General features: G+C 37.4%; 1 protein-coding gene across 7 annotated transcripts in view; it reads right to left on the reverse strand.

Annotated features, from left to right (window-relative positions):
- LOC126876673 (fat-like cadherin-related tumor suppressor homolog) overlaps positions 1–14,839 on the reverse strand; it is a 497,189-nt gene that overhangs the window by 23,346 nt on the left and 459,004 nt on the right. For 5 of the 7 annotated variants that reach the window (XM_050639581.1, XM_050639595.1, XM_050639580.1 and 2 more), the window contains exons 7-8: positions 5,247–5,402; positions 2,188–2,298 (exon numbers count right to left, since the gene is read on the reverse strand). In XM_050639581.1, the coding sequence (XP_050495538.1) occupies positions 2,188–2,298; positions 5,247–5,402 (267 nt within the window). The remainder of the gene's footprint in view (positions 1–2,187; positions 2,299–5,246; positions 5,403–14,839) is intronic. The other 2 variants (XM_050639586.1, XM_050639582.1) reach the window with 1 other exon arrangement.

Raw genomic sequence — 14,839 nt, forward strand, 5'->3', positions numbered from 1 at the left:
CGTATTGCCAAATATCGATCTGCATTAAAGCGTATTAAAACACAGGCCGCGCGCTCTTTCCGCGGGCAGGCACGGATCGAACGCGATGTTTTGAGCTGATGCTACGAGCTGATGCACGCGGAACCGCGCGGAAGAATGTATCGTCGCCGGTTCATTAAATGGCGGGCTGAGTCTTCATGCCGGGCTTGCCTTTTCTTCCGCAACGAACATGTTTCCCCCGTGTGCCAGAGCTTATTATCGGCTGCCGGTTTTCTAACCCACGATTTTTTCCTCTTGATCCGCGAGGCCTTCCTTTGATGGCGGCTCTCGTTTGACGTTCGATTTCATTTTAAAGGATTTTTATAGATCACTCGGTAAGCAGAGTGACCTTTTCGATTGATAGATCGAATTAAAAATTAAATTATTTAGTTGGAAATTTAAGATAAGAGAATTTACTTTTTTTGATGGAGTTTTGGCACTGTTTCTCAGGCGATAACGAGTTTGAATGACACGAATGGCATTTAATTATTCAATTGAAAAAATAAATAGCATTGTAATGGAAGATCTGAGTGAATACCGTAAAGAATGCTTGAAACTTCCAGTCATGGAAATGAAACAAATAATAAACAGATCGGTGCAAGATATTGTTGATTCGTACGCCGTATTAACATTCCTAGTTTAAATTTATTAGTTAATAGGTTAGAAGCAACGATGCACTCAAAGAAGCTCGAGCTACGACATCTAACAAGACATTCTGTATAGTTTCCCAGTAATTAATATAGCTGCAATGGCCTAAAGCAATTTTCATTCTCGAAGTAACACCGTTCAATACGTGGGAAAGAAAACTGGTCTGCTACGAGCATTCCCTTTCATTCCATTCTTTTTCATTTCCGCGTCATGCGTTCGTACTTAGCGGCTTGTCCCGATGCCATGATTTTTATTAATTACGACAAAAGGAAAAAAAAAAGAAGAAAGAAAAGACGGAAAAATGATCAGGCGACAGCCTCGTACAGACAAATGCAAAAATTCAAGAACATAATATACATACGTATATATATATACATACAAAGAAACGAGCAAAACGGGCAAGACGCGACGAAGAGTTCGAGATGGACGCATACAAAGAGCTGATGGAGAAAGGGGCCACGCATGATGCGATTCTGAGCGAACGTCTCGTTTCATATTCATAAAAGATCTCGTTCTAAATAATATTTTGGGATAACGTTTAGAATTTGAATTGGCAGGGAATGAAAAGACATTTTGGCAAGTTTTGACATGTTGCTGAAATGGTAATCGTATTAAATATATCCTTTAATATTCCTATGGATTTTAAAATTAATTTTCGAAATTAGCGCAAGTCGTTTAAAGCTATTTCGAGTATTTTATGATTAATATCGTAACGATAAACGCATTTAGAGAACCGCGTTAATTCGTAAAGGATAAAAAAAGCAAGTTGAAGTTTTACACCCGGAACAACGGTTCGGTTAAAAGGCACTCGAGGTATAATTAAGTCCTCGAGTTTTCCTTCGAACGCATTAGAAATACCGAAGGCATATCGAATTCTTTTAGTCTCCCCCCTGAGTAAGAGAGAGCAATGAACTCTGAATGCAATTAAGAAGCCGGTGAGCACTTGATACTTAATAACTCGGGGAGATAAATTCCACTCTCGACCCAAATCCCCGGACAGCTACGAATGAGCCTCAATTACCCGGGGTTCAGCGTACGAAGTAGCAGCAGCAGTGGTTTGCGTTCATTGAAAATCAACTTTTTCTCCCCCGCCACACCGATATCTTTCGGTTCTACGTTCAAAGTTTCGCTCAGAGTCGCATGATGCGCGAGATTCAAGAGACTCTTCGTGTGTACAAAAAGAAGGGTTGCATCGGGCAAAAAGGACAAAAGACGATCGATCAAGTAGTAGACGGAATGCATGGCGGCTCCTATTTATAAAAAAACGGGCACAGAGCGGGGTTGCATGAAAATGCAGTATCATAATTAGAACGAACGTTACAGTCGATATACATATAATATATGTATAAAATATATATATATACATAAAAGCGGGTCATAAATCAATGCACAAGAGCTCGTGTAAACTACCCGAGACCAATTTCACGTTTTTACGCAGAAATTATTTATGCTCCCGTGCCACGAGACGGCGTTTTTAGTTTCATTTTTTTTTTTTTTTTTACGTGCCAACGGTGTCCTTACCCTGAAGATAGGATCTCCTGACAAGCTGTCGGGGCTAAATGTCTCCCAAGTTCCATTCTCTAGTAACGTATCGATCGAAAGGTCGAACTCCCGCGAGCGGTTCCTCGATTTCTGTCGAGAACGAGAGAAGGAAGCCTTTTAACTTTCGCATTATCTCCGCTAATTCGCTTTCATCCCTCTCCTCCGCGTGTTTTTCTTTTTTTTTTTCCCTGCCACGTCGATCGAAAGTAGTTGCTGGCTTTGACCAGTTGATCTTTTTCCAATCACTAAACCGTTCGAAACGTACTACTGGCGAATACGGTGGAGAATATTTTCTTCAGTAAATGCGAAAGACAATTTATCGAAATTGCGGTTAACGATGTTTTAAACGGCGCGAGTGAAATAAATGGTATTTTTATTTGATCCATGACCTACGCTTTAAATCCTCTTCCTTCAATGATGCGATTTTTTGACGACTCAAGTACGCGTAAGAATTAGGGCATTTCTAATTTATTGCAAATTTATTGCATAAAATTTATATCAAATGTAGCTCTTTTCTTTGTTGGAAGAATTTTAATTTAATTAATCGTATATCCTGTAACGAGAATAGGCATAACGTATGCGGTATGTAAAACGCGTTTTCCCGGGTAGAAGTTGAAACTCGATCGTAGTACACGATGACCGACCAAAATTACGAAAACGAGCAATCGTAACTTTATATCCGTCGAAATCGAATCTGGCCTCGACAAAATTCGACGTTGGTGGAAAACTATATTGAATATTCCTGGTATATTGTGAAAGCTATTGTCACTGTTGACATCGGATTAATCAGGTTCCTCCCTCTACTGCCTTCGATAACAGCATTTATTATCTTATTTCCCCTAGCGAAATTTCGAATTACGCAAATATTTAACAAGCTTCGAACGTACACGTAGTAACGTAATACTACCAGCAATTAATAACGTCTCTATGTGAACGAAGTGAATTACGTTTGTTTGAAAATGATTAAAAACAACGTGAAATATTCCGATTTTAATGTGACGTATGCGGTGTTTAACGTAAGAATGTCGTCGAAATTTACATTCTGAAAAGCTTTAAACTCTTATACTATGCAAACATTGTAGTAAAATCCCCTGAATAACATGGAATATTTCACAATTATACTTAACATTATTATAAAACGTCAGGAACTTGTAGCATACTGCAAAAGGTCAGAGAACATTTTTTAACATTGCAAAACACTGTTACTAAATTCTCGCAGCTCATGGAATGTTTCGTAATAGCCACGCTGCAAAGGTTAGAATAATACTGTACTGCACACGGCGACAGATTTCTCTCAAATATGTTGATAATCCTAAACTGAAATATTTCGCATCTTTCCTGCAAAATAAATTAAATAATAATAATTTATGCAACTACAGTCCGCTTAATTTCTGTATAAACTTAATCTCCTTCGATCCTAATGTGACCCAAATACAATTTTAGTTACTTCAATTTTACTATTCAATAAATGTCTGACTGAAACTTCATTCGACACAAACATATCGTAACCATTGAAACGATTAAAGACATAAAACTGAACGTGACGTATTATTTACGGTTAATACCTCAATAAATCGGCCAACGTCCATTCTATATGTTTTTAAACAAATAGTAACGCGCAAAATTGAAAGCAGTCGAGGCCAGGATCGATCGCTAGTTCTCAGAACAGCGGTGGACCAAAGGTCGTCACAAAGGGAACTCGTTAACCACGATTTCCGTCCTCAGGATCCCAAAGTTGCCGACGCGTGAAACGCGCCACCGCGTAACCAGGAGTGTATCTTCTCGCCGTAAATTCGAAGAACGACAAGTCTGCGGGAGAATTCCGTGCGAGGGTGTCCGTGTGCTAAATCTCTCAACTCTTTCACGCTATGATAGTCACCGGTGGGTTGCTTTGATCACATCGAAAACAAGTCTCCAAGAAAGAACACTTTCGATAACGAGCGACCGACCCATTCTTCATTCCTTCTTCCTATTTTCTCATGAGCTTTATATCAGAATTTTTCTACATTTCGGTATCGTGTTGAGTACGTCGTGCGATATATGCGTACAAAATTAAGACAGGTTCCAAGCAATCGCCAACAAATAGGTGGGTTTGGGAAGCGACGTTTCGGTATCGATACAGTTGGTTCTGTTGGAAGATTTTGGCTTTCATTACAGAAAAGCGTGAGGTTCTGACACTATTTTCAGACGGTTTGATTGGGTGACCGAAGCCGACAGCGAAACTGGTCTGTTCGAAGTGAACGCTACTGATTTGCAGGGAAGTGGTAATCGTAAATTAATGTTAATTTTCAGCAACATAATCCTCGAGTGATTTAATTTTAATAATTCTAGAAATAGAGATAGCGCTCTTTAAAAACAATGTGCAATAATTATAAAAAGTAGAATAATAATTCTTTTAGGTAAGAGAAGCATAGCCAATAACAGATACCTTACGTTCAACAAACTTTAACATCACACTAAATACTATAATATCAAACTTCGATAACTATCAAACTAGAATCCATACTCTCAAGCCAATAGATTTGTCGATACTATTAAAAGATTAGCTTGTGTTAAATTTTACTCGGTAACGTTCACTTCCGATCGGTTTGCGCTCGACTCAAGGGAAGCACGTGAGTCGAAACTTGGACTTGCAAAAGAGAACAGTTCCTCGAATTGGAATCAAAATTTTCGAATTTACTGAAAATTCCCGAATCCTTTACAACTCTTACAATTGTCCATTCCAACTCTCGCGGCTCCCTTCGGTTTGGCATACGTACATTTGGACGAGTGGTACACCTGTCGCGGGACGGGGGATGATTCTTCACGAGCGAACGGATAATATGTATATACAACAAGATACGGGGGATTACTTCTACTTGGTGTACAAAGAGACAAAGAGAAAAACGAAATGGGACAGAATACAGACGACCGTCTGTTTCTTCGATTACATCGAGACTCGGAGAAAATGGTGCGATGCCAGTTCCTAATTCTCAACTAGAAGGTCGGATAGAATTACGAAGATCGATTTTAGGGTAATTCCGGAGGTGGTAGCTTACCTGGAACAGTGGTTTGTCGGTAGATGGTGATGCTGGGATCTGAACGGTGTAGAACTTTTGCTCGAATTCTGGACCGTGGTCGTTTATGTCTGCCACCGCGATCACGACGCGGGTCGTCGAGGACAAAGATGGCCTTCCATCGTCCCTGACTGTCACCTAAAACAGAGAATAGTAGTTTTAATAAGAGAGTATCGATTGTAATCGTGTATTCTATGTATTTTACGTACAGAGTTTATATCGGTCGAAGTTGACAATATTATTAGAAATATCTGAATTTATAAGGATTATGATAAATTTTTGTACGAAAGCTGTAGACGGATGTTCTTCTATCGGGTCTCTCGAGATAGATGGGAATAAAGGTCAATCTTTGGGAATGTAGGGCGATCTTTACAACTCAACCATTGCCAATCAGTATTCAGGAAGTTTGCTCAAACTAAATTCCACTAATTCCTAGATACGGACAAGTTACGGTAACGTGCATTTGCATATATTAAACACGGTTTAACGTCCATGTATAATGCCGATCTGTCTTAACGTGTTTATCGTTGATGCTGTAAGTTCCATTTCCCCTGTAATAATCATTTTATGTAAATAAAAAAGAAAAGAGGTATATTATCGTCATTTTGAAAAAAAAACTAGACCTGTAATTTTATATATATTTGATAAATCTAATTTTTTTTAATTATGAATGCATCTGTACTGTGTTACATCAAAAGGTTGAAATAAGAACTTTGTTAAATTAACATCTATGTCATCGAGATAGCACTGAAATTACGATTATAGTGTTAATTAATTAAACGCCTGCAATCTCAATCAATCGTAAGATGAAACACGAAAGCAACCATTCTAATTGTAATATCTCAAAATGTTTGCCGTCAGGATTAGTTTCCCCGTACAGTTTATCAGGAATTTCCTTTTTCTTTTATCCCACTTATCGCTGCCGTTACCCTTATACCGCCCACTTTCTACTTCTTTCGCTGTGGTACCGCGAAATCCCGGCTTTTCATTCGTGAATATCGGGTGCTACGATCTGCACAATCGGCACGGCTGACCGGTTCCGTCCCACAATCGTAAATGTAAAAGGCCGACGAAATCTCGTGGCGAGCAAAAGGAAAACTTATTTCTTCGACATAGAAAGGTTCCTGCGAAGATAAGATCCTCCGCAGTTTCTATCTAACCGAACGTACTTGCGTACAGAATCGATTAGACATTTTATTTCAGAAGTGAATTCTCAGTAGGAACAATTTTCTATAATTATCCTTCGACGAGTAAAGAAATTTCTTCTGTATTAAATACTTTCATGTAATTTTTCGAAGTGCTATTTAATTATGATCACATTTTCATTTCATTGAATGGTCTGAAATTTTATAGAAGTAGAAATTACTGTACCGATAATGCGGTCAATTTTATCCTTCATCGATATAACTTTGAATATATAGAATTGTAGTAAAACTCAAAGAGGTCTATTTCAAAAACAAATTTCTTTATCTGACCACACTGACATCTCGTCATGTCAAAAAAACATTTTATGTTTCTGTGTAATCCGCTCGAAAATGAAAATTGCTGTCATCAATCTCCATTAATTCCCTTAAATCAAAGTTGTATATGTGCTTTCCAGAACCTTGAGAAAAATTCGTCGTACACCTTCCTGCGTGCCTCCGCGCTATCGCAGCGATTTTTACGGGAACCAGATGGTTTTATTGTCGCGTTATTGAAAGCTGGCGCGAGAACGATCCGAGCGAGCACAAAAGAGAATACGAGGTTGAGACAGGAAGAAAACGAACGCGTATCAATAGAGTTGATTCCGTGTGCACGAAGAAGCAAAAGTTTTATTGAATTTAGCAAAATGCTCAATCGGAAGCTGTCATAGCCAGAGCGGCGACGATCGAGGATATAGTTTAATTACTTTGGACCGCTTGTTTCGTTCGCCGTGGAAACGTGACTGTTTTGCCTTATCCAACGGCACGATTTTACATGTTGGCGTGTCTCTGTAAAAAATAGCCGGTGTGCAATATATCAACGGAGAGTCGATCGTTTCCCAGACTGTGTATCAGCTACGGTGAGCATCGTCCCTGGTATTGATTAACCGATATCGAATTATCAATTACTCTTAGCGTATATTGATCGAAACTTAAAGAACGTATTCATTTATCATTACGTTCGTTCACGGTGTTGATGTGAATTTTTTCTCAGTCCCTGGTAATATATTTCCTCTTTCCTCGTTACTTTGATTGCGTCTCTTTTTATTCTTCCTTTTGTTTTCCGCGTTTTATTTTCCATTTATTCTCTACCGTGGCTGGACGCGTTTCAATTATGCCTACGATATGAAGCACTTTCAGCGAAATTATTTACACGGCCAGTCTTATTCTCCTGACATAGCAGCCGATCGATATTTAATCACATCCACCGGTCAGGAATGCACAAAGCCAACGATGCTCGATGCTTGTAAGCTCGAATTCGAGACATCTAGAATCCTCGCGTTCCATTCGATTACTCTTCCATTCCTCCCTCGTCCTCTTCGATAACGCGAAAAGTGACTTTTCTAAATCAGAAAAACTGCTATCTCGGTATCTTGGTTAAAAAAAAAAAAGAGAAAAGAAAAAGAAAAATACATAACGAAAGACGTCACTGTGGTTCGTTCTAAATAGGATTTTTAAGACGGGCATCGGCTACGCGATTGTTACTTTTCGAAATAAAGAGAGAGGTCTTTCTAAGCGTAAATTGGTCGGAGAATCTCTCGGACAAGTCCACTTAATTCGACGCGGAAGCCTCGAAAAATCCCTCAAATAACGATCGTGGAATTAGAACGTTTCCCACGACGGGCGACGCGACACAACAATTTTCATTAATTTAGCTCGGAAAGACAGGGTCGTTTTGAGAAAACGAGTAAATTGGCTGAGTATCGCGAATGCCCACTCGGTTTCTTCCAAGTACAGGAGTTATTGAGTTTTAATTAAAGCATCAAGTCTTTCGAAATGTCTCTGCCAGTTAAACTGTTAAGGAGGAAACGAGTTTCATAGAAAGATAGAACTGTCCCGAAAATTATGATTTTCTTGAAACCTTTCTGTGTATTATGTTGAATCGTGAAATTTTGTTACGAATTAAATTTAATTCTCTATTTATAATTTCAATTTCATCACAGTCCGTCCTCTCCCATTTTGTCATGCTTTTCTCATTATCATTTTGTGAAATATTTTAGATTAGTTGCACATTTGAGAAACTTGCATCATTATTCTATTCATTCTATTCACCGAGTGAAAGTTTTCAATGGTCCCTACTCGTTTGCCTTCAACGAAATATAAGCCGACTAAAAGCGACCTTTACGGTACTTTACAGCAATGAATAAACAACGGAACGTTATCGTTCAACGCAAAAATGATCCGATATCCGGGAATGTAATTTCCGTGGATAGACGGATGATCGAGCAGCCATTTCCAGCGTAAATCCGCCGTCCCGATGGACACTTCGCGAAGGCTACGCGTCACATCCGTTTGGTAACACCTGCACTAAATTAGCACTACGAAACTCTTGTTTTATCCAGCGAACAGAGGATAGGTTCGGTGGTTACAATGTCTCCCTCACCACGATACAGTGGATTGGAGAGTTTCGTGTGTCCAGGAAACTCTAACCAACGAGAAACGATGTTCCATTGGCTGTAGTAGCTAGGTATAGTTTTAACGTTGCTATATGTGGTAACGTAACGCGTGTATACATCGTTGGCGTGCGTGACGAGGGTAGTTAAGTGTAAATTGGAACGAATCCTCCTCTAAATTTGAATATACGATTTAAGTAGCTCGTGATAGTGATGTTAATTCGACGCTATGGCTGGGATACTTTTGACGATGTAAAGATGAATTAATTGGCGGAATATTTAATATTGGAAATACTGACGATTGAGACGCGAAGTGGGTGGCAAAAAAAGATAAAAGTGGAAGATTTATTAGAAAATATGTTATGAAACGAGGAAAACAAATTTCTTTTCATGCACTTCATGAAAAATTGATTTAATCGCTAAGAATTCATCGTTGTAAATCCGTAAACTTTCTATGAAAAATTACGAATTGGTCAGTTTCGTTTGATAGTTTTTAATATATATCCAATTGGTATGAAGTGATTGTTTGATTTTGAAAAATATCATCATCTGTTCAATAACGTTTTGATAAAACTATCAACCAATTTCTATACGAATTACAAGTCACAAACAATTTAACTCCGCGAACGCAAGCACAATGGAACAACATCTCTCGTTCCAAACTCGCTCGATTCCATCTTCGAGGACGTGTCCTGTTTGAAGGGCCTCTGTCTTCCCCACGATTACCGGTAACAACGCAGCGGTGATTGTGCACTCTTCAGCGTCTTCTCCCTTCGATTTAGTATCCTTCTAGCAATTACGAGAATAGCCTCTAATGATTTCATCGGATTTAATGCTCAATTGATATAGTTAGGTACATACAAATTTCGACCAATGTATTTAACTTCGGGACACATAAATCTTATTTGGTATTCTGTATTTCATATGATGAAAATTATCTTTGTTACGAAATGTAGTCACTAAATAGAATTAAATGATCTAAAATTAAATATTTTAATTTCTAAGCTAACAATATCAGTTGAATGTTAAGATCACATTGATAGCAAAATCGGCAAGTAAAATATCGCGATGATAAAGTTCGATCTCAGGAATGTCGTTCATCTGAGACACGCAATCGACGTTGTTCTTGGTTTCTCCAAGCTGGAACGATTTTCGAATCTGATGAAACATAGACGAAACGAGAACGCGCAATTGCGGCCGCAATTTACTGCATGGCCGTGTTTGCAGGTAACCTTTTACCTATGTGCATCTCTACATGTTCGTCAACGAAACGTTTTCTATCATTTTCTTTAATGGAAGAGACGACCTCTGTGTCATTTTGTTCTTGGTTAAAATAAAGAGACACGGGGCATACTGGAACGAATTCGGAAGGTAAATGTAACTAAAACTTTGATGGGCTTTCTTTGTTGAATTGTGGAAAATGCTTGATGGAAATTAGGTAATTACGCGAGAGTTTGTAGCTGTAGTTCGTAGAAGAGCAGAGATCCGCGTAATATTTCCTTCAGGCTGCGATTATTCCAAATTCAGAATGAGTTCTTCCTTTTCAAGGTCAAGTACTCCTGCTTATTAAATATAAAGTCAAAATAATATTTATCCAGACAATTGGTCTTAAATAAAATATAAGAGATGCTCATAAATAAAAATATAAGAGATGTCTATCATCTTTGAATGTATCATTACTTGAACTTATCATTTCCTTTAACACTGCAGAGCACTTAGAAACAAATTAAATGGATCAAGCAGCTTATCGTACTTTATTACGTACGCATATATAAAATATATTTTAAAAAATAATCAGAAGACAAATAAGAGAGCCCATACAATTTCCATCGTCCTTTACAAGCTTATCGCTAGCCAGTCTCGTAATTTCCTCATGCACTTTGCGTCTCAACCTTGCGCAAATCCGACCAATATACCACTCTATAATGTTGCCAGATACTGTCGCAGAACTCAGCGCAGATAAGATTTCTTTTGAAGCCACGTTGAAAGACGTAGCGACCTGTCCAAGAAAGATGTCGAGATTTCTGCGGACGAAAGAAAGCGGCACTCCAGGGCGGCAAAACCTGCTTCAAGGACTGTGTAAATCGTGAATGGCGCCCGGTAGGCGCCATTACCTGCGCTTTTCGAAATTGTCTTGCTCGGTGAACCGCTGTCCGTACTTTTACGGCCCTTTTTATAGAGGAGGAACACACTCGTATCGCCGTATAGCTGATGCCGAAGTTACTGCGACGTAGAGACGGAAAAATCTTCATTTTTATTGTGGAAACAAGAGCCAGGCTTTTATCGAACTCGAATCGGCTTGAAGCAGATGATCATGTTTTAGTCACAATGGATGGTTCGATAAAAATCATGGCACAGAATATTCAAAATTTAAATTAGGTATACATACCTGCTGAAAAATTCCAGGACACATGCCATTTTTCATTTCAAATTATAATAATTTTGAAATTTTGAGAATTTTGGTGGTAAATTACGAATTTTTATCTACATTCGTTTTAAACAAAATTGTTAACGTATAGTATAAGATATCAAACTAAATGACCTACTACGATATAATAGGTTTGTAACGTTTTCCAATTTTCAAGCGAATACAATAACTGTCCGAAGAAAATTTAGTGTATATTGAAAATAAATATCAGGTAATTACGAATAAAATTGAAATAAGCAAATTAAAGATGAAAGAGATTGAGAAAGTTTCTTTATGCACGTATTAGTCATCGGAATAAAGTCAATAGCTTTTAATTTTCCATAACTCGCGCAATTTACTCGCGTTTGGAATTTGCGATAGAATTGTAGTGAATTTTGAAAGGAACTGCCTCGATGAATTTCTGTTACAGACAGCATGCTTTGCAACGACTTCCTTACAAACTTTCTAACTTATCAATGGGCACAAAAGCGACGCGATACCACCGCAAGAACCAGTTTATTTAAAAGGTTTCCCGAATGCAATTACCGTTACCATTGATTCTACTTCCAGAAATTTCTCTCAAGATAAACAAAATTTTACCGTATTTCTATTTCTCTCGTTTTTCCTTTTGTAAGTCTTGTATTCGCCTTTTATACGTCGATCATTCGATATTCATAGATATTGCTGTTATTTCTTTTGAACATTTCTCTATTTCATCGCGTTAATGCTCGTTGTAGTTCATGACAGGTAGATTTTATCCGGCAAATTTAATTTTTGAATTTAAATTTTATAGGAAGTTTATGCACAGTTTCATTTTCTCGAATTCATGGGAATTGTCCCAGGGAGTCTATCAGAATTTTATCTGATTGTACGTTTTAGAATGCTTCACCTGCTTCATTCATTTGTAGAAAATTCCAATGCCACAAAGCTTTGTGAAACTCGGCGAAAAATTCCGGATAACTAATCGCGAACATATTCCATCATGGACATTCCTGCTATATCATTTGCCTTTGTGTAACTTCGAAGTAAAATTTTTTATTACGATTTTTATTCCTTTCACAAATAAAACATTTCCAAACGTTTCTTCAATGAATATTATCGTTATTTCATTCCAACGTTTCGAGTTTAAATAATTTTGAATGATGTAAAATATAAAAATATAATTTCCAATTTTATCTTGATTAACAAAACATATATTTGTAAAATTCGACAGAAAGCTCTGGAAAGATTAAATTTTAATAAAAGAAACTTTTTTTATTGATTTGACTCGAGGAAGTTTATGTTTTTCCATAAACTATAGAGAGCATAAAATATTTGATTAGAACAGAGAAGTCTTTAGATTCGTGAAAAACCGAAGTGTCGGAAAATCGTTGGTCCAAGCTTTCCTGTTTTATTTAACGAAACGTTTCATTTAGATTTTGTTGTCGTCTTTGTTTTCGTTCCACCTACACCGATAAATCATTAGTAGAGTTATCACTTGTTTGTTTCAGTAAAAAAATGTACATAATTTTGGAGCTGTTCACTGTCACGTTTATTTGTTCTATTCTTCGTTGAACAAACCCATTTCCGGCGAACGACAAACTCTCATACGAAAATCATTCTTCGTGTAAGAAGCAAAGGTAAAGCACGTAGTTCCAGCTTGGAACTATGTTAAGTGACTAATGAACGATTCATTTTCAAACTTCAATTGAATTAATCCTTTTCTACTATTTTCCCCGCTAACCAACTTATTTGTAATTCTTTTTGGCAACTGTAGAAAAGCGGTTGAAAAATTCTCTCTCGCTTTTATACGACAAGATATCGTATTTTTATTCCATTACATTCGAGCAAGGGTACCGGGTCACGATGAATTATTTTCACCGGCGGAAGCTCGAGAAAGAGCATCGGAAAGTGGCTGTCCACGAATGCAAAATTTCATAGTGCACCGTCAAAATTCGAAGTATAATTCGAGCTTGTTCATCCACTTGTTTTCTATCAATCATAGCTTCCCATCACAATTTCATTAGAATCTTTTTATCTTATTAGCGTTACGAACTCGAACTAGCGAAAATCACTATTTAAAGGGGTATCCTATTATACAATTTTGGAAAAGTAGAGCAGAGTTTTTCGAAAAGCATGATTTCAAAAATATGTACAATCGACTTTTTATTAAAAAATGCCAACAAGGGTCTAAGAAAACGCGTCTCTCGGTAGAATACGCGCTCAATTCGATCAACCGCTGTGGTCTATCAATTTTCATCAATTTTTTGTATAATTATGCTAATGAAACACGAGAATATGTTTAGTGGAAGACAAATGGAGGATCGACGGTCGCTCCGATTCGATCATCGACAGACTTTTTGCGGGCGTGGATCGAAATAGGGTTAAAGGATTGGAAGGATACGTCTCGTTTAGCTCGCAGCTATGCATTGGAAAACGCTTAAGGTCCCGCACAAGACGGTTAAGTGGCTAGATAAACGTTATCCTTTCGGGCAACGTGTCTTTGGTTTCGAAATAAAACCGAGCTTCTGCGTGGGACGTTTGAAAATGTGCACGACTAATACGATATTTTATGGATGCGATAGCGAAATTCTGCTGTTCTACGATTCTTCGGTTTCATCCAATAAGAAGCCATTCTTACGTAGATGTTTGTTCTCTTCTGAAGGAAAGTTCCCTTAAAATCGCGATATCTCTGTTCGTTATTTCAAGAAAAGCTCGTGTACCTTTTAAGCATTGCTGAGACAATTTATAAAACGAGCGCAAAAACTTGTATTTTAATAGTTTTTGAAATTAAAATCCTTAGTAGAGTTTATAGTCGTGCAGTAGAATAGAGCAAATAAATGATAAATAACTAACTTAAAGGTTAAATAAAATTTGTTAGAAGTAACAAAGATATTTTTGATAAAAATGGTCTTAGAGATATCCATGTAATTTGCAAGTTGACAGTCGTTTTATTTCCTTTTTAGCTTAACATAGTTTCGTTTTAGTTCATATCTTTAGAATCGAGCGCGACAAAAACTGATAAGAACATCTGCAAGGAATATACTCCTGGCTTACTTTCGCTGAGACTCTTGATAGCACGTATCAAGATTGAATCTCATCTAACTCCTGATATATCATCATAAACTTTATAGCTGCAACTTATTTACACCTCATATAACCTAGAAAATAAAGCTGCGCAAAAAGGCATATAAAAGGCTTGTTGAAGCTTCCTCGAGTTCTGCACTTTGATACCAGGCAAACTAAAACGACATGCATTTACACAGATAGTTGGAAAAACAACACATTACGCTCGGTATATTTTGGCAACAATAACTGAACATTAGATTAACTTTCCCAAAATTATTTTTACCTCGTTATAAAGAAATTCAGAAAGAATTAAGCAATGGAATCTAAACTTTTGTACCACACCAATGATATCAATTGAGATATAAAATTGTACATATACAATGCTTGGTATCCTTAGATATTTAAAGAATTGTTTTACTCTTAAAAGCAATTACTCTAAACATGAAAATCTTTTATCTATCATTACCAATATATTCCTCCAAGTATATCAATGTCTCTATAGCACAGTCACCAAAATGACCGCTATATCGTCATTCGATGAACCAT

This window comes from Bombus huntii, chromosome 2, assembly GCF_024542735.1.
Source record: "Bombus huntii isolate Logan2020A chromosome 2, iyBomHunt1.1, whole genome shotgun sequence".
In the NCBI taxonomy this organism is placed as follows: Eukaryota; Metazoa; Arthropoda; class Insecta; order Hymenoptera; family Apidae; genus Bombus; species Bombus huntii.